The sequence below is a fragment of the Rhinatrema bivittatum genome, chromosome 2, assembly GCF_901001135.1.
Source record: "Rhinatrema bivittatum chromosome 2, aRhiBiv1.1, whole genome shotgun sequence".
NCBI lineage: Eukaryota > Metazoa > Chordata > Amphibia > Gymnophiona > Rhinatrematidae > Rhinatrema > Rhinatrema bivittatum.
In genome coordinates this window covers 634,560,728-634,585,366 of record NC_042616.1, presented here as the reverse complement: position 1 = coordinate 634,585,366, position 24,639 = coordinate 634,560,728, and the positions used below count along the sequence as shown (strand labels likewise).

General features: G+C 43.8%; 1 protein-coding gene across 1 annotated transcript in view; it reads right to left on the bottom strand.

Annotated features, from left to right (window-relative positions):
* Positions 1-24,639, bottom strand: part of RGS20 (regulator of G protein signaling 20) — a 128,659-nt gene that overhangs the window by 19,491 nt on the left and 84,529 nt on the right. Inside the window, exon 2 of the mRNA XM_029592699.1 lies at positions 16,907-17,055. Within this exon, the coding sequence (XP_029448559.1) occupies positions 16,907-17,052 (146 nt within the window). The 5' untranslated portion in view covers positions 17,053-17,055. The remainder of the gene's footprint in view (positions 1-16,906; positions 17,056-24,639) is intronic.

The following is a 24,639-nucleotide window of genomic DNA, read 5'->3' as shown; positions in this document are numbered from 1 at the left end:
CAGGAGGCCCCCCCAAGCTGGCCAAAAGTCCCTGGCGGTCCAGCGAGGGTCCGGGAGCGATCTCCTGCACTCGTGACGTCGGGTCATATGACATAGTGAGGGCATAGTGAGGGCAAAGGTAGCGCCGGCACCATTTTGAATTTTGGCAATACGGCGCGAGTGCAGGAGGTCGCTCCCGGACCCCCGCTGGACTTTTGGCAAGTCTTGTGGGGGTCAGAAGGCCCCCCAAGCTGGCCAAAAGTCCCTGGGGGTCCAGTGGGGGTCCGGGAGCGATCTCCTGCACTCGTGACGTCGGGTCGTATGACATAGTGAGGGCATAGTGAGGGCAAAGGTAGCGCCGGCGCAATTTTGAATATTGGCAATACGGCGCGAGTGCAGGAGGTCGCTCCCGGACCCCCGCTGGACTTTTGCCAAGTTTTGTGGGAGTCAGGAGGGCCCCCCAAGCTGGCCAAAAGTCCCTGGGGGTCCAGCGGGGGTCCGGGAGCGATCTCCTGCACTTGTAATGTCGGGTGACAGGAACCAAAATGGCTCTGGCGCTACCTTTGCCCTGTCATATGGTAAGGGCAAAGGGCCACCGGCGCCATTTCTATTAACGCAGCCGTGGCCCGAGAGCGGGAGATCGCAGGAGATCGCGCCGGGACCCCCCCACTGGACCCCAGGTAATTTAAAACATTTTGGGGGGTTCGGGAGGGTGGGGGATTTGTTTTAAAGGGTCGGGGTGTGTTTTAGGGTTGTTTTGGTGTGCCGGTTTTCCAGCCCTCCCCCTCCCCCGATTTACGATTTTTTGACGATAAATCGGGGGAATTGTTATTGTATCACGGCTCTAACGATTTTTGACGATTTAAAATATATCTGACGATTGTTTTAAATCGTCAAAAAACGATTCACATCCCTAAACGTCAAGGCTTCAACTCTGAATGAAGACGTTTTACCAATCTCAAGAAATAGTGCATCATGAAACAATATAAAAGAAATACTAAACTTTCCATCCGTGAATTAGAGGAAGCACATTATTTATTTATTCCATTTTATATTCTGCTAAATCCACATCCAAGGCAGATTACATCTTTTACATTCTTAAATTCTATATACATAAAACATTACAACAAATAAAATTGTACATAGTAAAATAAACACTGATATAAAACTTAAAACACAAAAATAGAAAAATATTGCACTTTAAAATCCTCACCAATGTGGGATCCAAGATGGCGACATAGCTGAGACCTGCTGAGCATCCCACTATATCCTGCTCTTCAAAATTGAAATTTCTTCAATAAAATGCCGCATTCGGGCCAAAAAAGACGGGTACGAGAGAGGGGTTTGACAGAAGCCCCAACCATGACACCGGTGGTCGGCCTGATGGACGCCCATGTGGTAATTGGACTTACCCAACTGGGAAGGCTATCATGGGAGGAGATCCAGGAAGGCAGCGGTACAGCTGATTCCCTCCAAGATCGATAATATCTTTATCCCTGGTTTTGAGAATGCCACCGGAAAACCCTGTGGTATCAAGAGGAGGCTTATGGGGGAGCTCTCCAGTAAGGGTTGATGATCTCATCATAACCAGAAGTTTCAGAGAGGAAACAACAGACGAGACCGCGTTGGAGCCTGAAGCGGTCAGCGGCACCGGTGTGAATGCAGCAGGAGGAGAGAGGCAGTCGGAGGCCGAATCAACAATGGGAACCAGTAAATAATTTCTGCAAGTTAAGACAACTCCGATAGTGAGACCGGCAACTTTTTCTCTTGAAACTATATGGGAAACTCTAGTTTTGCTCAATGAAAATATCTCCTTACAATTAACTCCACTGGTAAATAAAGTAGCTGAAAATGAGTTAAATATAAAGAGAATACAAGAGGAAAATATAAGGAAAGATCATGTAATACAAGCAATTCAAAGAGCTGTTGGGAATATGAATGACCAATATTCTTCAGTAATTAAGGAAAATCAACTTCTGGGAAGAAAGCTGGAGAATTTGGAAAATCAATTGAGGGGAAAAAACTTAAGATTGATAAATTTTCCTAAAGTCCCAGTGGCCTCAGCTAGAGACATGTGGGACAGGTATGCGATAGAGATATTAAGGTTTACCCCAAACACACTTCCACTACTAACCAGATTTTATTACACAACAGCTATGAGATTAAAATATACTGAGAAACAGGATTTTCAATCCTTAACACCTCTAAATGTATCGGAAATTCTGGAATCGTCGGATACAGAAATAGCCCAACCATCTACATTAATGAAAAGGTATTTTCGATGTAAAGAATTGTTCCTAAAGATGAAGGTTGCAAAAGACACTCAAAAAAGACGATGGCAATTTTTGATAATGAGGCCTCAGCTATTACAAATGGGTGCTGCGTTTAAATTAAAATTCCCGGGTAAATGCTGTATTAGATATAAAGAGGTTAACTGTATTTTTTTCTGTCCGTCGCAGCTGTCGAAGTTTATATCAGATAGAATTTCTTTAGTTCCCACTGAAGATAGGCCGGAATCTGCAATTCCTCAGTGAAGTTGTAAAAGTTCTCTAAAGTGATTTAGTAAGACCAAGAGCTATACTACTTTAAATTTTCTTATTATTTGAGCCTTCAATTTGTGTTTGGATCCTCCATATTGTGGACTTGTCGCGATGACCATGGAATTAATATTGAAATATATTGATTATATATTCTTATGATTATGTTATGTTAAATGGGTCATTGTAAAGCTCCTTGCTAATAAGTAATTTTCTTGTTGGTATTCCTATAAAAGTGCAATAAATAAAAAATTAAAAAAAAAAATCCTCACCAAACTTCTACATACCCTTCATATTCTTGTTTAAAAAAGAAAGCCCTTTTCTTTTTTCTAAAACTTTAAATAATCTGAGTCCTGGCATCCTTTCACAGGAACCACCAAGGAAAAAGATCTGTTCATTGTTGATTTTAATCAATAGGATGCAATCAGAGGAAGAGCCATTAAGTTTTGCCCAACAGAACACAGGGTATGTGACGGATTGTACCGCTACAGCCCATCTGAGAGGCAGTAATTTTCCAAATATATGGTTTTATGTACCATGGATAAAGCTTTAAAACAAATGCATTCCTCTACTGGTAACCAATGTAATTTCATCCAATATGGTGTCAGCATCGAGCCCCATGGTAAACCAAACATCACCCATATAGATGCATTTTGTTCTAGTATTTTAATGTCTTTTAGCTCATTTGACACTGCTGGCAGATATGAAGTGTGCTGGGGACTCACAACCATGGCTCGTTAGGCCAGGGGAATGCTTTTCTTCCAAAGCTGTTTTTATTTTCCAGTGTCAGCTCTCTTCTCGTTTTCTGTGCATGGCTACTTCTCATTTCTATGTTCCACTCTGACCAGTAGTTTCTTCTTTCCCCTTTTTTCTTCCAGCTCAGTCATAACTGGTGCTGGGATCCTGAGTCTTCATTTACTGTTACACAGGGATGTTTCCCCCTGCTCTATTCAGACTGTTTATGGTCCTTAGTCTGGCCATTGTAGTAATAGTCCTGAGGCTGGTAACCATGCACCAGGGCTTCTTCTGGAGCCCTGTATCATGAGCTCTCAATATAACCACCAGGTGACACACTTAATGATGACCATGACACCCTTCCCCCTGAGTGACTAGGAATGCTGTTCCCACAGCATCTCCCAGCACCAGTGGATCCAGGAGGTAGAAGATCCAATCTGGGAATCAGACCAGGGAGTTTCCATGTAAATATGTACAGCACTTGCTACTGATCTTGTGTGACTATGAAATATAATATACCTGCCTGAATATGTATCTTACATGGGTAACACAAGTTAGGAATTCTGTCTTTTTTATTTGGGGGCATTTAAAAGAAGTATTCCTTATCTAATTATTTAAATCTCATAAATACTGCCTTGTCATGCAAGATCTCAAGGCAATTTACATAATAAAAATCATCTCCCTGGGGTGCTAGGCTGGGGAAATCATTTGATGAGCTATTGATTTAGCTTTGCAGCAATTTTGTTGCAGAAGATGAAAGTGCAATGTGTGGACATGTGATCTTTCTTGCTCACAAACCAAAATGAGTAATTAGATGCTCATATAGATGAGACCTTCAGGGACATACTAGCCAAATCCCAACTCCAGTCTGGCATCCCTGATGTTGCTTTGGAGAAAGAAGTTTTCATGATCGAGCGTATAAACCTGGTGCAGCAGGAAATGATCCTATAGCAAGGACCTGCTCTCCAGGTGATGCATTGTCCTCTTGCATTGAGGATGTGACTCCCAGGGCCACTGCCCAGGAGGGAAGAGTTAGGTTGGCTGTCATAGTTGGTGATTTGATTATTATTAGAGCTGGGTGGCTGGTGGGTGTGAGGATTGCCTGGTAACATGCCTACGTGGTACGAAGGTGGTGGTTCTCACACATATCACCTAGTTAGGATTTTAGTTAGTGCTGGGGAAGAGCCGGCTGTCATGGTACATGTGGGTACCACGATATAGGAAAATGTGGGAAGGAGATCCTGGAAGTCAAACTTAGGCTCATAGGCCTGGATTTTCTAAGTTCGCAGAATTTAGAAAATCTGGGGTAACGGGGGGCAAAGGTGGCCTGGATTGGCCACTTTTGGAAGCAGGATGCTGGGCTTGATGGACTCTTGGTCTGACCCAGTCTGGCATGTTCTTATGCCTATAATTAAAAACTCACCTGAGCTAAAAGATTCCAATTTATCCCTGTCACCTGAAAAGCAGAATGTTAATACAAACAAAAAACACACTTTGAAATATTTGTATGCTAATTCCAGAAGTCTAAGAAGTAAGATGGGAGATTTAGATGTATAGCAGTGAATGATGACATAGACTTAATTGGCATCCCAGAGACATGGTGAAAAGAGGATAAACAATGAGATAGTGCTATACCAGGGTACAAATTATATCGCAATGCTAGAGATGAGCAACTTGGTGGTAGGGAGGCGCTTTATGTCTGGGATTACAAATAGTCCAACAGGATAAAGATCCTGCAAGAGACTAAATGCACAATTGAATCTTTATCGACAGAAATCCAATGTGTGTTGGGGAAGAGTATAATGATAGATGTATACTACCATCCACCTGGCCAAAATGATGAGCAGACAGTGATATGCTTTGCTAAGACAAATTGTTGGTGCAGTATTAATGGGAGATTTCAATTACCAAATGGAAGAAATATCTCTTTATGTACGAACCCACAATTTGCATAAACATTAACCAGAAACGTGGTATCACACTCTTTTTTTGTAAATGCTATACCTCTTTTTAAACTTTCTCCAACTTAATGTAAACACATTAGTGATGGATTAGGGACCATCATACCACCCACTGTGCTGCATGTTTACACTTGTATTTTGCACTTTAATGGGTCTTCTTTAATCATAGGTCCAGGAAGTCCAATATTCGAAACAAAAATTGTTTTTATATACTTTTTGATTTTTACTTAAAACTTGAGAGATGTTACTTCCCTTAATTGATGTCGGAGTCAGTGGTCCGACACGCGCGTTTCATGAGCCGCTGCTTCAGGGCGTATTCCAGCTGACTCACTTAGCCCGGCGCTCCTCACATCGCTTCATGGAGTGCTGCTGTGGGCGACTAAATTTTGTAAAGGTCCCTCATAATTTCAGACCTATGCCGAGACAGAAAAATGGTGTTGGGTCATTTCAAATATTGGACTTCCTGGACCTATGATTAAAGAAGACCCATTAAAGTGCAAAATACAAGTGTAAACTTGCAGCACAGTGGGTGGTATGATGGTCCCTAATTCATCACTAATGTGTCTACATTAAGTTGGAGAAAGTTTAAAAAGAGGTATAGCATTTACAAAAAAAGAGTGTGATACCACGTTTCTGGTTAAGATTTCAATTACCCCAATATTGACTGGGTAAGTATCAGGACATGCTAGAGAAAGTTTCTGGATGGAATAAGTGACTGTTTTATGGAGCAATTGGTTTAGGAACTGACGAGAGAGGAAGGAACTTGAGATCTAATTCTCAGTGGCATGCAGGATTTAAGAACATAAGAAATTGCCAAACTGGGTCAGATCAAGGGTCCATCAAGCCCAACATCCTGTTTCCAACAGTGGCTAATCCAGGCTACAAGTACCTGGCAAGTACCCAAACAGTAAGTAGATCCCATGCTACTGATGTCAGTAATAGCAGTAGCTATGCTCTAAGTCAACTTGATAAATAGCAGTTAATTGACTTCACCTCCAAGAACTTATCCAAACCTTTTTTAAACCCAGCTACATTAACTACACTAACCACATCCTCTGGCATCAAATTCCAGAGCTTAAAGAGTAAATAACCTATTCACATTTGCCCATTCTAGACCTCTCATGATTTTAAAGACCTCTATCATATCCCCCCCTCAGCCGTCTCTTCTCCAAGCAGAACAGCCCTAACTTCTTTAGCCTTTCCTCAGAGGGGAGCTGTTCCACCCCCTTTATCATTTTGGTTGTCCTTTTCTGTACCTTCACCATCACAACAATATCTTTTTTGAGATGCAGAGAGCACAATTGTATTTTTTTTTATATACCAACATTCAATCTCAATTGAGATATCACATCTGTTTACATTCAGGTACTGTAGGTATTTCTCTATCCCCAGAGGGCTTACAATCTAAGTTTTTGTACCTGAGGCAATGGAGGGTAAAGTGACTTACCCAAGGTCACAAGGAGTGACAGCAGGACTTGAACGCTGGTCTCCTGGTTCATAGTCCACTGCTCTAAGCACTAGGCTACTCCTCCTTCATACTCAAGATGCAGTCTCGTCATGGTGTGATACAGAGGCATTATCACATTTTCTGTTTTATTCACCATTCCCTTCCTAATAATTCCTAACATTCTGTTTGCTTTTTTTGAGTGTCGTAGCACACTAAGCTGACGATTTCAAAGTATTATCCACTATGATGCCTAGATCTTTTTCCTGGATGGTAGCTCCTAATATGGAACCTAACATCGTGTAAGATTAGCATGGGTTATTTTTCCCTATATGCCTCACCTTGCACTTATCCACATTAAATTTTCATTTTCTTTTTCATTTCATTTTCTGGGGTTTGATTTTATAAGAATTTCATTTTGTCAAATGTTTATTTCGTTAAAAAAATGAAAATTTTTCTTCTTCCCACCCCTATTCTGTAAAAAGCGGAGTTCAGATATTCATGCCCTGCAGGCATCCCAATAATTCCCGCACTCTGCGGCTCAAGCTGCAGCTAGGAAGGAAGGCATGCTTCTGTAACCCTTTCCTTCTGAGGGGCATGTCCTCTAAGGGCACACAAAAGAATTTAGATTGTTCGGAGCTATTTTTCCTTTGCCACAGGTCCCCTCCACTCAGGGCCAGTGCAATGGTCTGTGGCTTATGGTCTGGACCCGACGATGAGGCCTGGACCCAGGCCCAACACTGCAACCTGGTGCGGAGACAAGGTCCCAGTTCCGGGTCAGGGTCACGACGCCTAGGCCTCGGCCTAGGTCATGGCCTGTACCCAGGCCTGACACTGAGCCCCAATCTGAATTACGGTTCCTGATGCTGGGGCCTTGGCACTGGGCATGGGCCTAGGCCCTAGGATGGGGCCTAGGCCCATGCCCAGTGCCGCAACATGGTCTGGAAACCAGGGCTTGATGCTGGGCCTCAGCTTAGACTGGGGCCCAGGCCCAGGCTTAACGCCACAATCCGGTCTGGAGACCAGGTCCCGAAGCCAGTTCCAAATAAATGACAGTAATGCCAGAGATAAAGTGAGATTTAGAGTAATGCAACAGGAAAAGAGTTGGGCAGTTTGGGTGGGGCCTTATGGTCCTTATTTACTGTCATAGCCTCTGTTTCTGTGCTCTCAGGTTGAATCTGAATTTTCCTGGTCAAGCAAAGGATATGCAAAACATGTCAAACTAGATCATTGGGGGGGGGGGGGGATTTAAGACCACCCCTATATGTGCAAAGTCTGTGGGTACTTTTTACCCACGGACTTTGCACAAATTTTCAAAATATGCGCATACTTCTAGACCCCGCCCAACTCCAGCCTTCATGTAGTGAACCCATGCGTGCACTTTCAACCATGTAGCTGGCAGGCAGTTTTCTAAAATCCCCTTTCCATAGGTAAAGCACTGTATTTCTCGAGGAAATGGCTTGGAGAATTGCCCTTCCTACCATTATTCTAGGATACATATTATAATCACACAATGTGTTTCTTCAAGCATGGATGAATGACACACTTCATTCACAATTTTACAGCAGAGTATCACAGCTTCAAATATAGACTCCTGTTGTCAGGAGTGAATTGATAGTAAGTCTGTGTTTAAACAGAAATGACAATGATGCGTTTTTATGCTTTGGTCAGTCTTTTCCACTCTGCAGATTCCTTAGGCCCACAGAAATCAATCTACGGGTTGGATTTCCCAAGGAGCTGTAATCCACATCCAGGACCTTCAAGGCAGAGCCAGAGACATCCAGATCAGAAACCCCTGCTCACCAATAACTTCTTTGCCTACCATCTCCCTAGCTAGATGGTAGCAAATTAAACCTCCAAAATATTTCTGTCTGAAAGTGCACATCTCTCTTTTTTGTGCCTTTTCAAAGTGCTTCTCTGAAAGTACAGTTACTGTAAACTGTACAAACAATGAAGTGCAGCTGCAGTAATTGTTTAAAAAAAAACAACTCCAGCATTTCTCCAACTCCCACTTTGTAATGCCCCAATTAACAGTTCTGGACTGCAGCCAGCCCTCCATCGGGTTAGCAATGCCTTCCAAAGTGCCTATTCAACGTGCAGAAAGGCAGCAGGAGCAGCTGGGCTGGTGGCAGCAGTAGGCGTGGCTTAGAGCTTGATTGCACGCTTGCACGCCTTCCAAAATCTGGTACCAAAAAAAAAACCAAGCTTTCAAGGAAATCCTGCAAAAATTACAGGGTATGGACACCAAGTGTTTGGCAGAGGGGGAAGGGGCTGTTTGCTTCCAGCTAAATTTCAATAGAAGTTGAAAGATTTTGAACTTTGTTTATGGTAAGTCCTGTTGCAGGGCCAAGAGGCTCATTGGGCTTTAATGGCTGCTTTCCACTGGATTAGTAAAAGGGAAATGTTGTGCAAGTTTTGGACACTAATTTAAAGAGCGGAGGGGTTCACAATTGTGCTTTTTTGTTGAACCATAAACATTATCTCATGCACTTGCAAATGAAATCTAGATTTGTCAAAGTCCCCAAAATAATTCAGTAGAACCAGGAAATAACGGGGCTCAGAATCACAACTTTTTGGCCCCTCTCATTTATTGCCAGTCAATGCTCTCTTTATGTCGAAGGTCAGCCCCTTCATGTCGGGCCTTTAACATTTTCAGACCAGATAACATTCTTGCCGTGTGTGCCCTGCCCTCTATCTGGTTAGCGCTTAAAGTGATATAGAGGACAGTTTTGAACACTATTTGCTAGGACTAGACCAATGTTAAGAGCAATGAACTGTAAACCAGGGTTTGATCTGCTTCTCTCACTGACAAACCTTAGGCAAGTCACTTTATCCCCTATTGCCGCGGTACCCACTTACATTGTAAGCTCTTAAGTGCTGGGACTTATTTTACGTGGAAAAAATGTAAACTGCCTTTAGCTAAATTGCAGAGGTAGTCTAGATAGCAAAGAGATTTGTTGGAGGGGCAGGGTAGCCTAGTGGTTAGCGTAGTGCACTAAGAATCAGGTTAAGTGCAAGGTTCAAACCCCCTGTCTCCCACTAATGCTCTCTGTAATCTCCCACAAGTCCCATTATCCTCCATCACATCAGATATCATCTCAGAATGTAATCTCCCTCATACAGGGAAATTCCTACTCTGCCTGAACACAGCTTGCCTTCAGCTCCACCTTGGAAAGGAAAGTAATTAAATCCAAACTCCATTTATGCAGGTAAACAATGATTTACAGGTGAAGACTGACTGTCTTAAGCCACATACAGAGAAGGCATTCCCAGATCATGTCTATGCTAGGGAAGAAAGGAATTGCATTTTCAAATCTCCGCATTCTAGTTTCCGCCAGACAGGCACACTGCACATAAAACAGGGGCAAGCACCCACCACGGGCCTCAGGGCCTAGGGTGCCAGGGTCCCCGGGGGCAGCCACGGCCGACGAGCGACCCGTCCGTCTTTCCCTGACCCAGCGCTGCTCTCTCCCTTGCAGGCACTGACAGCTTTCTCCGCACGGAGGAGTGGGAGTGAATGCGCGAGGCTGGGCGGGGGCGGCAGGACAGGGTGGGCGGCGCAAGGCAGAAGGCGCCTAGGGTGCTTTATACCCTTGCACCAGCCCTGGTCAAAAGTACATTTGTGCGCACGCGTTGGAAACTGGTGCAGTACCCATGGACTTTCTCCCAGCGTGGACAGTTGGGGGATTGCCTCGCTCCATATAGCGAGGCTGGGGCCGAAATATGGAGCAGTGCTGCATTTCACCCCAGTGTGAGCCTCTGCATGTGGAAATAGCTTGCTGAGTCAAAACTCACAGAACCGACACTTGCTCAGCTCGTGTTTTCATTATTCTGGTGTACCATGAGGGAAGCGCAACAGAATGTGGGGCAACAGGAGAAGCTATGCGGAGGCCTGAGGAGACAGAGGGGCTTGGAGATGCACTGTACTGCCAGGGTAGTGCTGCTGGCCCATCTATTTACTGCTTTATTTATAAAGGGCAGCTGATGACTGGGAAGTTTGACTGAAAAGGGGATATGATAGAGGTGTTTAAAATCATGAGAGGTCTAGAATGGGTAAATGTGAATCGGTTATTTACTCTTTCGGATAATAGAAGGACTAGGGGGCACTCCATGAAGTTAGCATGGGGCACATTTAAAACCAATCGGAGAAAGTTCTTTTTTACTCAACGCACAATTAAACTCTGGAATTTTTTGCCAGAGGATGTGGTTAGTGCAGTTAGTATAGCTGTGTTTAAAAAAGGATTGGATAAGTTCTTGGAGGAGAAGTCCATTAACTGCTATTAATTAAGTTGACTTAGAAAATAGCCACTGCTATTACTAGCAACGGTAACATGGAATAGACTTAGTTTTTGGGTACTTGCCAGGTTCTTATGGCCTGGATTGGCCACTGTTGGAAACAGGATGCTGGGCTTGAAAGACCCTTGGTCTGACCCAGTATGGCATTTTCTTATGTTCTTAAGCATGAATAATGGCAGCTTTATCAGTTATTAAACGCGGCACATTTTGTTTACCACCCAGCCATGGTAGTTTCAGCAACTAAAGCAAATTCAAAGTATACCAAAATATACAATAAACCAGCTAAAAAAAAAAAAAAGGATTGAGCTTAGTCAGTTCAGATACAACAATCTCAGTTCAGTAGCGTATCTTGTTTTCCAAGAGTCATGACAGGTTTGGTTTTCAGAATAACCAAATCATACCAATAAATTTCATTATTATTTGAATTAGATTTTTTTGTATGGATATGTATTTTATGAATATTGCTGTACTGTCTTGGAAACAGATCAGTTTGCGCATCGTGAGTACCAGAAGTAGCCGCCCATGCCACAAAGTGTGATGTAACACACCAGAATGATTTACAATGGCTGAGTGCCCCTGGGACTGGGGCTGCAGGTTTAGGGGCTGAGGGGGTACAAATAAAGTAGACACTGGAACTGATTCACACCATGAATCTCTATCACAGTACAAAAATCAGTTACTTCAGCTGTTTCCGGGGTGCAAATCTTCACTGCATGGAGGATATGTACTGCTCTACAAATTCTGAATTGGTCCATTATAATCTGCAGAAAGGTATTTTACTATGTGGCTATGTGAAATGGATGTGAGGCAGATTTTTCAGTCATCAAAAAAAATATTATTAAGATATTTTGTCAATATATTGAATAATATATTGAACAAATAGGTCCGTTGCTTTCTTTGGGATCTTTATACTAATCAGTGTTAAAAGCAACATAGTAATACAAGTTCCCTGATAGTGTTAATGCCAGTGGTACATTGACACTCTGTGACAGAGCGTACCAACAACTCCCTCATTCTGCCTTAAGAAGCCTGGCTCAGGGTTTTAACCCAGTCATCCTTAAGGCAGAAGGCAGCCCTGGGGCCTTCTGACTTTAATTTCTACTATAGCAGGCCAAGGGGGCTATCCCCATTGGGACAGTCAGGGGTCAAGTATTAAGTTAGGAGTGGACAGGCCAGCAGGTGTTTTTTGTTTTCTTCACTCGTGTGAGTTAGCTGTTTGGGAATTGGCCCCAAAGGGAGATAAAATGTATCAGCTAATCCAGGTCCTGGTCACAGGACAGCAACAGCTGCAATACACTGTACAAACACTAATAAACATCAGCGGATAGAAGACCAATTAATGCAACAAGGTGTAGTCTTAACGCAGCTAGCTGAGGCCCTATAATCGGTTATGTCCAGAATTCCTTAGGCACCTTCACCTTTGCACGTCCTATTTAAGATGAAAGGAGGAGAAGACCTGAAGGTCTTTCTAAAGAACTTTGATTAGACTATCTGCCTATCGACGTGCTGGACAACTTATGTGGCCAATTTGCTCACCAGCAGGAGTCAAGCAGCATTCCAAGCTGCCAGTCCAGATGGGAAGGCTTCCTAGGAGAGCTGGGTATGGCCCAGAATACTACCAGCAGCAGTTCTGATGGGTGGCTCTACAGCCCTGGAGAACCCCAGAAACGTCTTTCATTGTTTGAAAGATGCCAGGTAGAAGTGGCTCCAGCCAGAGGCAAGGCCGGGACTGGAAGTATCTTACCAAAAACTCCTGGAGCATTTCCTAGATGGTCTGGATCAGCCCATGCGGAATTGGGTGTGCCAACACACTGGGCTCACCCTGGAGAGAATAATAGAAATGGTGGAAGCCTTCCACCAAGCACAATCAATGCCTGCCGGCATAAGAGGCTTAGAGAGACAACCCATAACAATTCCCTGGCATGATACAGAGGATAGAGGACCTCAGCAATGAACCTCCGAGATAGGGCATTCAGCCTTTGTACCTGGTTTCCAGATGTCAGTCTCATCCACATGTTTTAACTGCGGATAAAAAGGATACTTGGCAAAGGACTGTCGGTATGCCTGAAGCTAACCTATGGAAGTTTTCCTGGTGACCAACCAATGCCAGAGGAGGAAATGCACAAACTTAAAAATACGCTCTGAACAGTGTTGATCCACAACCCCAAAAAAAGGGGAATCTGTAAAGGCAGGAACAGCCCAGAAATGTGGACTTGCAGACCCTCTCTCTCTTTGTACCCTTTGTGCGGAGAATGGGCCTGAAGAAGATTGCTGTCCATATAGGCAGCGGGAAACTGAAGAGTCTTTACCTGAACCTGATAGGGCAGAAACCCGATTGGCTCTACAGGAGTGTTGTTTCTGTAAAACAGAAGGTCTGCAAAGGGAGAATGCCTTTGGCTTGATGACCTGGATTGCTAATGCAAGTTAGCAGAACAATGTGAAAAGGAGTAAAGAATGGGGTCAAAGCCCCAGAATGTTAGTGACATGTGGAAACATGCTTGGGATCACAAGTTGTCAAAACTCCAAAGCTGAAATTTTGTGGATGTCCCACATGCACGACTTAAGAACTTTATATTCCAGGTGGAACTGGAGGATTTGGCTTTAAAGAGCACTGCTGTCCCAATATATGTGAGTTTGGAAAACTGCCCACAGACGCAGTGCAGTGCCTTGATATACACTTACTACAACTGAGACTGCTCTGTGTGCACAAAAAAATGAAACAGCAGAGAGAAGACTTGACTGGAAGCTTGAGCAAGCACAATTCCTAGTGATGCTGATTCTTGTTTGAAAATACCAACTCACACTGTCTCCCACCCACATCCTGCCTGTGCCTGCACTAGGGATGTATAGAGGGACACCATACATTGCATTCGGGATTCGTATTCATCGGGGGGGGCAGATACGTTGCATTCGGCAAGGGGAGCCCCCTGATACGTACATGCGTTAATTCTTATTTGTTTCCTGGCTAAAATTGAATTAAGTACAACCCCCCACCCTCCTGACTCCCCCAAGACTTACCAAAACTCCCTGGTGGTCCAGCGGGGGGTCCAGGAGCCATCTCCTGCACTCACACCCTCGGCTGCCGGTATTCAAAATGGCGCCGATAGCCTTTGACCTTCTATGTCACAGGGGCTATTGGTGTCATTGGTCAGCCCCTGTCACATGGTAGGAGCAATGGATAGCTGGTGCCATCTTGTGCTCCTACCATGTGACGGGGGCTGACCAATGGCACCGGTAGCTCCTGTGACATAGTGAGGGCAAAGGCTATCGGCGCCATTTTGATTACTGGCAACCAACGGCCCAAATGTAGGAGATCGCTCCCAGACCCCTGCTGGACCACCATGGACTTTTGGCAAGTCTTTGGGGGGGGGGGGGGGCATTGGCTGCCAGTAATCAAAATGTCGCTGATAGCCTTTGCCCTCACTATGTCACAGGGCTACTGGTGCCATTGGTCAACCCCTGTCACTTGGTAGGAGCACAAGATGGCACTGGCCATACATTGCTCCTACCATGTGACAGGGGCTGATCAATGGCACCGGTAGCCCCTGTGACATAGAAGGTCAAAGGTTATCGGTGCCATTTTGAATACTGGCAGCTGAGGGTGTGAGTGCAGGAGATGGCTCCCAGACCCCCCGCTGGACCACCAGAGAGTTTTGGTAAGTCTTGGGAGGGGGTCAGGACGGTGGGGGGTTTGTTTGAATTCGCCTCTTTAGAAGGCTGAATAATTCGGCAAAGATTTGTTGTATTCGTGGGGAATCACGATATGTTTCGCTTCCCCATGAATACAACAAATATGGCCCTATACGTTGCGGATTACAAATACGTAGGAAACAAATGCACACCCCTAGCCTGCACCAACCTACCCCAGGGGGGTAAGATAAGCAGCAAAATGCCACTGTTGGCAGCTTGTCTCAGTGGGAGAGACAGAGACCGTCTGAGTTCAATAAAAAAAAGTGTGGTCAAAAAAAGCCTGGCTGGCACTGCAGCAAAAACTAACAAATATCTTTTTCAATGGGAAATTCTATCAAAGTAGCTAGCAATTGAATAGATTTGAGACACTCAGACTAGCTCTGAGTAAAGCCACCTCCCCAGTCAACCCCCGCAAAGAAAGAGCGTGGCATCTGGAACAGCAACAATGAGCAACCTATCTGATAGGTTGCATTCTCATCTCCTTGCCAACCTGTCTGACCCACTCTATGACAGAGCTGTGAGGTCACTTATGACTCACAAGAATGGGCTGGTTTTTGCTATGGATATTCCCACATGGCTTTCTCCTATTTCAAATGGCCGCTAAGAAATCACTGCGAACCAAAAGAATGAAATTAATATGATATGTTTTATTCATGGTGATTGCCATGCATTTCGTGAACCCACAAATCAAACGAACAGGAACTTATGCATTGTAGATTGCACATTCATTGAAAATGAATGCACATCCCTACAAACTATGAATCTTAAGCCAACTGAAACCTCTACTAAGTACAGTTGACTTCAGAACCGTTTTACAATCTCTAATATTCTCAAACTTAGATTGCTGCAATTCTCTATTTTTAGGACTTCTGGCTAGTCATCTTAAACCACTCCAACTACTGCAAAATGCTGCAGCCAGACTACTGACTGGAAAAAGAAAATTCGACCACATCACCCCAACCCTGATAGCATTACATTAGCTATCTGTACAGTCGAGAATAATATACAAAGTACTAACAAATATACAACAACATGAATAACATTCAAACCACGTATTCCCACAGGAGCACTTAGGTCTCAGAGCAAAGGCTTGCTAGACGTCCCTACTAAAAAAAATTCTCATCTAACACAAACGAGAGACAGAGCGATATCAATTGCAGGCCCAATGCTATGGAACTCAATGCCAGAGAATCTTCGAATAATAGCTGACATTAAGAAAGTTAAGAAAGAACTAAAAACTTGGTTATTCGATAACGCCTACTCTTTGACTGGTATAAACATTTCCCCCTCTCTCTGAAAGACAACTTGTCCTGCACATTACCCCATATTCTCATCCCCTCCTATAATGATTACAAATGCATGTTATATGTCTATCTTTGAAGTACACCCTTAGGTTTGGAATGTTTACTTATATGTATGCCTGCTTTTGTAACTCTTTCTTTGTCTGTGAGTGTTAAACCTATAGACCGTTGTGATCTAGTGATTCTCACATGGAATGACGGTATATAAAACACTCAAATAAATAAATAAATAAATATTTCTCTGTTTCTGCAGATGGGATATCCTCTCGGTTTTTGTTTTGTTTTGTTTACATATTTGTTTATTTATTGATTTTTATATACCAACAGTCATGTACACACATCACATCGGTTTACAGTTGCTATCAAATGTACAAATTAAGAACATTTGCATTTCCAAAGAATAAAATAGTTGTAAATACATAAAATTCATATAAAAACTATAAAAGAATTAAGAATTCTAAAAAAGTATTTAAAAATAGCAAAAAGAAATAAAAGTTATAAAAGAGAAACACACTAGCCAGATAGTTGAAATAGCCATGTTTTAAGGTTTTTTAAAAATATCTTAATATTTGTTTCCAGCCTAAGGTCTTGTGGCAGTGAGTTCCACAGTTGAGGCCCAGCGATGGATAGGACTCTTTCTCTAACTGAGTTCAGATGGGCTGATTTAGGAGATGGAATCGGAAGAGTATGGCTCAACCATACATACAGACCATAAACAGTAACAATAACGTAAAACTCACCCAGAAGGTAGCAAATCATTTGAAAGAGGACAAGAAACCCAAATGCTACCAAGATTTTGATGGCCTTTGATACCATTTGTGAGTCATTTACTGCACGTCAGAGGAGCTGGATGCTGGTTTTAGAACTATTGTTGCCCCTATGATTTAGGGATATTTTTTGTTGTGTAGTCCTGATTTTTTACTTTCATCAATGTGTTAAGCCCTGGAGAGCTGAAGAACATACCATGAACAGCTGCAGCAGCAGCACCAGCAGAAGCAGCATGCGTTGGAGCCCCGGTTACCTACGCCCGGCTGTGCCTGTGTGGAGCTCAGCGTCTCTTGGTTTGCCGACATCTGCCGCTTACGCATCTCCATCCGCTCTGATCCCATGGGCTGCAAAACATAAGACTTGGAGGTCAACTTCTACATAGACCCAACCAGAAGGTCACCTTGTGGGCTTTACCCTCTAAAGGAAGCTTTCATCAGGAAGAGAGTGTGACAAGAATCAGAGAAAGTCCTGAGGGGCCTACAGAAATCAGAAGTGTCTATCTTCACTAATCTAATCTTTATCCTAAGTAATTTTCTATTTATCCTTACTAAACTTTTTCATAGTCTCATTAAACCATTCTTTATCCTCATTAAAAATCTCCATATCCTTGCTGTTAATCAATAAACCCTCCATTTTATTTTATCAGCCTGGAAGAGAGGTAGGGTTGCAAATTGGAAAAAAATCTGAGAAGCTCCCCAACTATCGTATTTAAATTGTACCTTCAAGAATCATTCTTAAAAGTATTATTTCACTAATTATTAATTAACAGAAACATGGAGCATGCAACAATTGATTAGGTTATGTATCTAGACAGGCTGAAGATAATTGTGTGTTCATTGAAATTTCACCAAAAGAAGTCCACTAGAAAGTACAGCTGCCTTAATAAGATCATGTGGCTGTGCACACTTTGAAATGTGTACCCAGGAGTTCCCAGGTCTTATGTACTGTACTGTACCTACTTTGGTAAGATTTGTATTTGTATTTTTCATAAATTAGGTCTCCAAATAGGCAAGATGAATAGTCTAATGATTAGCCCATTGGGCTATGAGTCATGAGAAGCTCCAGGACAAGATTGCAAGACTCTTTTTGCCTGTGACCTAGGATAACTCATTTTATCTCCATATATCTACATAACTTAGTTGAAAACAAGGGGTTTAAGTTCAAATTTCTCAATCAACACAAGATAATATAGGCGATGAATGTAACCATCATAAGGTCCTGGCTAACAGAGTAGCACTATCATTTATTGTAATCAGTCAAGTGATCACTGGAATCATCTGAATGCTTTTTCCACTAAGGTATTTTTGCCACAGGCACAGTAGGCAATAGCTATGAACTCAGAAATCTCCAAGTGGCCAATTTGTTCCATTTCATTTACTCAACTGTTGTCCATTTTACAACTGAGTTTTGATGATGCTATGCTGCACTTCGCAGAGAGCACAGACTTCAAATGGAGCAAACACTTTGCTAACCAAATCAGATGACTTATTTTGCTTCACCAGCATGGATTCATTGCACAAGGAAGCTTTTACTGAGCCATGAAAACAGTAACCTGATTTGCTCACATTAATGCTGCATTGCTAATTAAATGGCAGGAAGACTCATCATCCTCTCTGAACTGTAGCATCTTCTTGATATCCTTACATACTTCCCCTGGGCACCTTTAATTACTTCAACTATTTGCAGAGCCATTTGCATTAGTAGTTTTGAAACTGGATCAGCACCACTGTAAAAAAGACAAAATCTTTCTGGTCAGTTTTAAAAGCCCTACACATGCCCAAGTCGGGAGGTACATGTGACCTGGCCTGGCAGGTCGCCACATGGATTGTAAAAACCACGTGAGTACTCGCGTAAATCCCAGTATGCACACAAATATTTTTTTCCTAAAAGGGGTGGGGCGTGGGCATGGTCTGGGCAGGGCATGGCTGGGACATGGGCGGGACATGAGTGGGCCAAGTCTGTACCATGAAGTCTGTACGTAAGTCTTTACGCTCGCACAAGTGCGCATTGGGGTCCCCTACAGCGTTACTTTACTTCTGTTATGGATGGTGTGTGAGTTGTGAAATATTTAAAAAATGGGTAGTCAGCGGGGGTTTTTGTTTTTTTTTAATTTTATTTTTATCCATTTTCATCTACATTTAAGTAATCATTCTTACTTCCAGAAAAAACTGAGATTCACATAATATATATCTTAACAGAAAGAAAGAAAAAAGGTAATATCAAGAAGCAACACATAAAGTTTTACATACTTTCTTGTGGTAAATATACCCATGTGCCCCCACAATAAAGGTAATAAAGAAATATCAGGGTGAGACAAAGAAATTCAATGGGAGTTACAAAAACCATTAATATAAGAAATAGGCTGCGTGTCCGAACCTTTACTTACTAAGTACTTTAGGGATGTGAATCGTGTCCTCGATCGTCTTAACGATCGATTTCGGCTGGGAGGGGGAGGGAATCGTATTGTTGCCGTTTGGGGGGGTAAAATATCGTGAAAAATCGTTAAAAATCGTTAAAAATCGAAAAATCGAAAAACCGGCACATTAAAACCCCCTAAAACCCACCCCCGACCCTTTAAATTAAATCCCCCACCAAATAACTTAAATAACCTGCGGGTCCAGCGGCGGTCCGGAACGGCAGCGGTCCGGAACGGGCTCCTGCTCTGAATCTTGTCGTCTTCAGCCGGCGCCATTTTCCAAAATGGCGCCGAAAATGGCGGCGGCCATAGACGAAAAAGATTGGACGGCAGGAGGTCCTTCCGGACCCCCGCTGGACTTTTGGCAAGTCTCGTGGGGGTCAGGAGGCCCCCCACAAGCTGGCCAAAAGTTCCTGGAGGTCCAGCGGGGGTCAGGGAGCGATTTCCCGCCGCGAATCGTTTTCGTACGGAAAATGGCGCCGGCAGGAGATCGACTGCAGGAGGTCGTTCAGCGAGGCGCCGGAACCCTCGCTGAACGACCTCCTGCAGTCGATCTCCTGCCGGCGCCATTTTCCGTACGAAAACGATTCGCGGTGGGAAATCGCTCCCTGACCCCCGCTGGACCTCCAGGAACTTTTGGCCAGCTTGTGGGGGGCCTCCTGACCCCCACGAGACTTGCCAAAAGTCCAGCGGGGGTCCGGAAGGACCTCCTGCCGTCCAATCTTTTTCGTCTATGGCCGCCGCCATTTTCGGCGCCATTTTGGAAAATGGCGCCGGCTGAAGACGACAAGATTCAGAGCAGGAGCCCGTTCCGGACCGCTGCCGTTCCGGACCGCCGCTGGACCCGCAGGTTATTTAAGTTATTTGGGGGGGGGGTTCGGGAGGGTGGGGGATTTAATTTAAAGGGTCGGGGGTGGGTTTTAGGGGGTTTTAGTGTGCCGGCTCACGATTCTAACGATTTATAACGATAAATCGTTAGAATCTGTTTTGTATTGTGTTCCATAACGGTTTAAGACGATATTAAAATTATCGGACGATAATTTTAATCGTCCTAAAACGATTCACATCCCTACGGGACTAGATTGTAATTACAGAAGGGGTAGTTATATTCCTAACATTTATAAAGGATTTTAATTGCTCTGGGATGAAAAAAATGAATGATTCATCCTGCGATCTAACCATACATTTACATGGGTATCTCAATAGGAAAGTATAGCCTAAGGGGCAGATTTTAAAAGGCCTGCGCCGGCGTGCCTATTTTGCATAGGCCACCGGCGCGCATAAAGCCCCGGGACGCGCATAAGTCCTGGGGCTTTCGAAAAGGGGCGGGAGGAGGCGTGTCTGGGGGCGTTCCCGAAATGACGTGGCGTTTCGGAGGCGGGCCCGGGGGCATGGCACCGGCCCGGGGGCATGGTCGAGGCCTCTGGACCAGCCCCCGGGACCGGAGGACAGAGCGGGGCTGCCGGCCGGCGCGCGCAAAGTTACGCCTGCTTTCAGCAGACGTAACTTTGCCGACAAAGGTAGGGGGGGGGTTTAGATAGGGCCGGGGGGGTGGGTTAGGTAGGGGAAGGGAGGGGAAGGTGGGGGGAGGGCAAAGGAAAGTTCCCTCCGAGGCCGCTCCGAAATCGGAGCGGCCTCGGAGGTAACAGGCAGCGCCGCTGGGCTCGGCGTGCACAGGTTGCACAAATGTGCACCCCCTTGTGTGCGCCGACCCTGGATTTTATAAGATACATGCGGCTACGCGCGTATCTTATAAAATCCAGCGTACTTTTGTTTGCGCCTGGTGCGCGAACAAAATTACGCGATCGCGTATTTTTTAAAGATCTACCCCTAAGGATATTACTTGTGACTTTAGCACTAGGAATTCACGACGTCTCTCTTGAGTAACACGAGTAAAGTCGGGATAAATCCTGACTTGCTGAGAGAAGAAACTAGCTGAGATATTTTTAAAATATCTCTGCATTATTAGGCTTAAATCAACCTCATTGAAAAAAGTTACTAACAGGGTTCCAAGTTCGTAAACTTCTTCTGCTGAGCTTTCTAGAAATTGCATTACATTTTCTAAGGCCTCTGATGGATTTGATTATTCCTTGAATTTATCAATATAGCTAAAAAATTCAAGTTATTTACCACAGGAATTTTTTGTTCTTCAAATTTTAAAATTTTTAACATATACTTTTTCAAAGTTATAAGGAGGTCCTGTCCTAAAACTTTAGGAAAGTTTAACATTCATAAATTCAATCTCCTATTGTAATTCTCCAGTTGTTCTATCCTCCTATTCATATAATTGAAATCCTTTATAAGTTTTATTGTACAGTCAGAGTTTTTAACCATTGAAGATTCCACTTTTCCAATTTGTTCTTTCAATTCAATAGGTTGTTTCTCCACTTTTTCTTCCAGTATTTCAACTTTTTTCTTCAGATGTTTCAATTCTGCCCCTTGATCCTTATGGCATTGGCCTAAGCCAACCATTAAGTCCCACAACGCTTCAAGCGTTACCACCTCAGGTCTTGAAGGTATATGGAAAGACTCACCCATTTCCATGTGGGCTAAGTCCTCTCCCTCCGTTGCTGTCCCAGAAATTCTCGCGGCCCCCATCCAGCAGTCCGGGTTCACCGTCCGGTGTCGAGATTAGGAAACAAGCCCCTGCTCCGGCGCCATTCAGATCCTCCGAGCGCTGCGACACACCGCTTGAACCAGGCAAGTCCTCTCTCTGGCTCCCACCATCCGGAGTCGCACGACCGACATCATCTTTCGGCACCCCGGGCGAGGGAGAAGAGCCAGACAATCCCGGGGCCTGAGGCGGCTGAAGGTACGGAGGGCTTAAGGTCACCTCCCCTGGTGATTCCCTCGCTCCCTCGAGGGTATTCACAGCGGGGATTTCACACTTCTTTTCTTGGTTCGGGAGAGACCAGTAAGCCATTATCAATCTCTGGGTTGAGGGCATAGTGGCTTCGGAAGGGTATAGGCGCACTTTACCCTTTCTTTTAGCAGGCATCTTGCAGGAAATTTTTCCAGAGAGAGAGAGAGCGTTCCTCTGATCTGCCTCACGCTGCCGCCATCTTGCCCTTCAGCCGGAAAGCACTGTTGTCAGCGGGGTTTTAAGCTCGGGGCGAATAGGGTAAAAGGGAGGCAAGTTAGCTAGGGAGGTTAGGAGGTCCTCTCCTTTACTGGGGCGAACTGGGAACAAACTGGGAAAAAGTAATTGCATCAGCGCGCATCTATTAAAATCCCCCACTTACGCGAGAAAGGCAGCATTTGTGCGCATATGTGCACATCAATATGAAATCATGCGCACATGTACAAGTGAATAGCCGATTTTAAAGCACGCATACGTATATGTGCATATATGCACGTATATTTTCAAATTGCTGTGTTCATGTGTGCAGGTCTTAAAATTTACCTCTTTCAGTTTATAATTCTTCATCCTCCAGCTGTCCTTGTAGTATTTAAACTTGAATAATTTCCAAGACCGCATAACATGAAACTTAAAGACTTGAATACGTAAACGCAAGAGGAGAAGAGATATGGTGGGATATGATAGAGATATTCAGAAGCTCAAATATATAAATCAAGCATTTGGAGCAAACATTTTTCAGAGGAAAAGATAATCGAGAACAAGAGTTCATGATATAGGACTCTGAGGGTGGAGTGGGGGGAAGGGGTGTAAATAGGAAAAACATGTGAAAGATTTCTTCAAAGAAAGGCAAGTGGATGTATGGAGGGGATTCTTGATGGAGATGGTGGAGACCAAAATGGTAACAGAATTTGAAAATGACTGGGATTCCTGTAGGCAAACTGATGAGGAGAGTGTCGGCAATGGCTGGAATTCTATATCATTACATGGGAGGTGGTATTGGCAGAGTAAATGGGCTATGGCATTGACAGAAACAGTGTTGAGAGGCAAGCAAACCACCCTTCAGAAGGGGAAAGACAAAATGAAAGGGGAAGAAAATGAAAGCGGAGCCTAGAGTTACTATGCAAATCTGATGCTTGAGTATACACTAATGGGTCTGGATTTCAGGATTATATTCATGAGCTACATTTCCTTACCTTTGGTCTAGAGTAGTGGTTCTCAACCCGTACTTTGAGAGTCACCTAGCCAATCAGGTTTTCAGGATACCCCCAATGAATATGTTTCAGATCTATTTGCATAAAATGGCGGAAGTGTATGCAAATCTATCTCATGCATATTCATGGAGCTGCTAAATTACCCAGTTCCAGGAGGGAGATTTTAGGCCAGTCCTAGAATTCTGGTATCCCCATTTTGATGCGTTATGGGACCTGCAGCATTGAATTCAATGGCTAAGAATCAGGGACTACAAATACTACCGTACTTTGGAATGTAAGCTCAAAACCAGGCGAGGCCAAAATGTCTCCCACCTGGAACTGGGTAATCTTGCATCTCTGTATTCATTGGAGAAATCCTGAAAATCTGACTGTCGGGAAGTCCTCAAGGACCAGTTTGCAAGTCACTAGCCTAAGAATCAGATCTGGTGGGGATACTTCAAGACCAGATTTCAGAACCACCACTTCAGTCAAAATGGAGGTAATTTTTAGTAACTCCTGTTAATGCAAAGTAACTCAGACCTTTTAGCCAATTTTTAAAAGAGAAACAATGTAGGTAGTTTCCCTTTGAAAATTGCCTACAAGGTATGTGGACACAAAAGTGTCTGCATACTTTGCATCTGCTATTTCTGCAGGTGGCAGAAAGGGGGCAAACATTAGGGATGTGCATTAATTTGAAACAAATGGATAAAACAAGATGAATTAGTCTATTTTTGTTTCATTTGTGGTCCCCCTAAAACAAATAGAAGGGGTCCCATGTAAGAGACTAAATGTTTTTGTCTAATATGTTAATGTTTCCCATTCAAGATCAGAAAAACAACTGATAACTATGGTAACCAACTTTTGCCTGTGCAACCTCATAGCCTTGTCAGAGCTAGATAGGGCAAGTTGGCAAGAAAACCACACAGAGGACAAATCACAGTGCAGTACCTTTTTAACTCTCCAATAGCTGCTACTTGGATCAAGTGACATTGACCTACTCCCACTGAAAACTTTGAACATGTGCAAGAAGCTCTATATTTCCTCTCTAGTACTTGGTAGAGAAGGACATGTTTGGAAAAGGCTGCTCAGAATTTAATAAAAGCTAGACACTTTGTGATTTTGGCACTAGTAAAGAGCTGCTTTTGATCTTCTATGTGCTGAGTGGTCTCACTCACTGTACCAGAAGAACAGAGGCAGTGGCATCATTGCTGTTTTTTTTATTTTTCTCTTCACTCAGGGAGGGTCAGTGTAGGAGACAGGGTGGAGTTAATGATTTTTATTGTTTCTCTCTTTCCGGACACCAGTGATGTGAGAGCACACCGACAGACTGAAGAGAAAAAAAGTCTTACCAGGGTGCCAATCTTTTTGATTCTACTAGTGTTTAACAGTTTTTTTGTGTGTGGATTGGCAAAGGAGTCAGTCAACACTAGGTGCACACCAGCACACACATACACTGTATGTA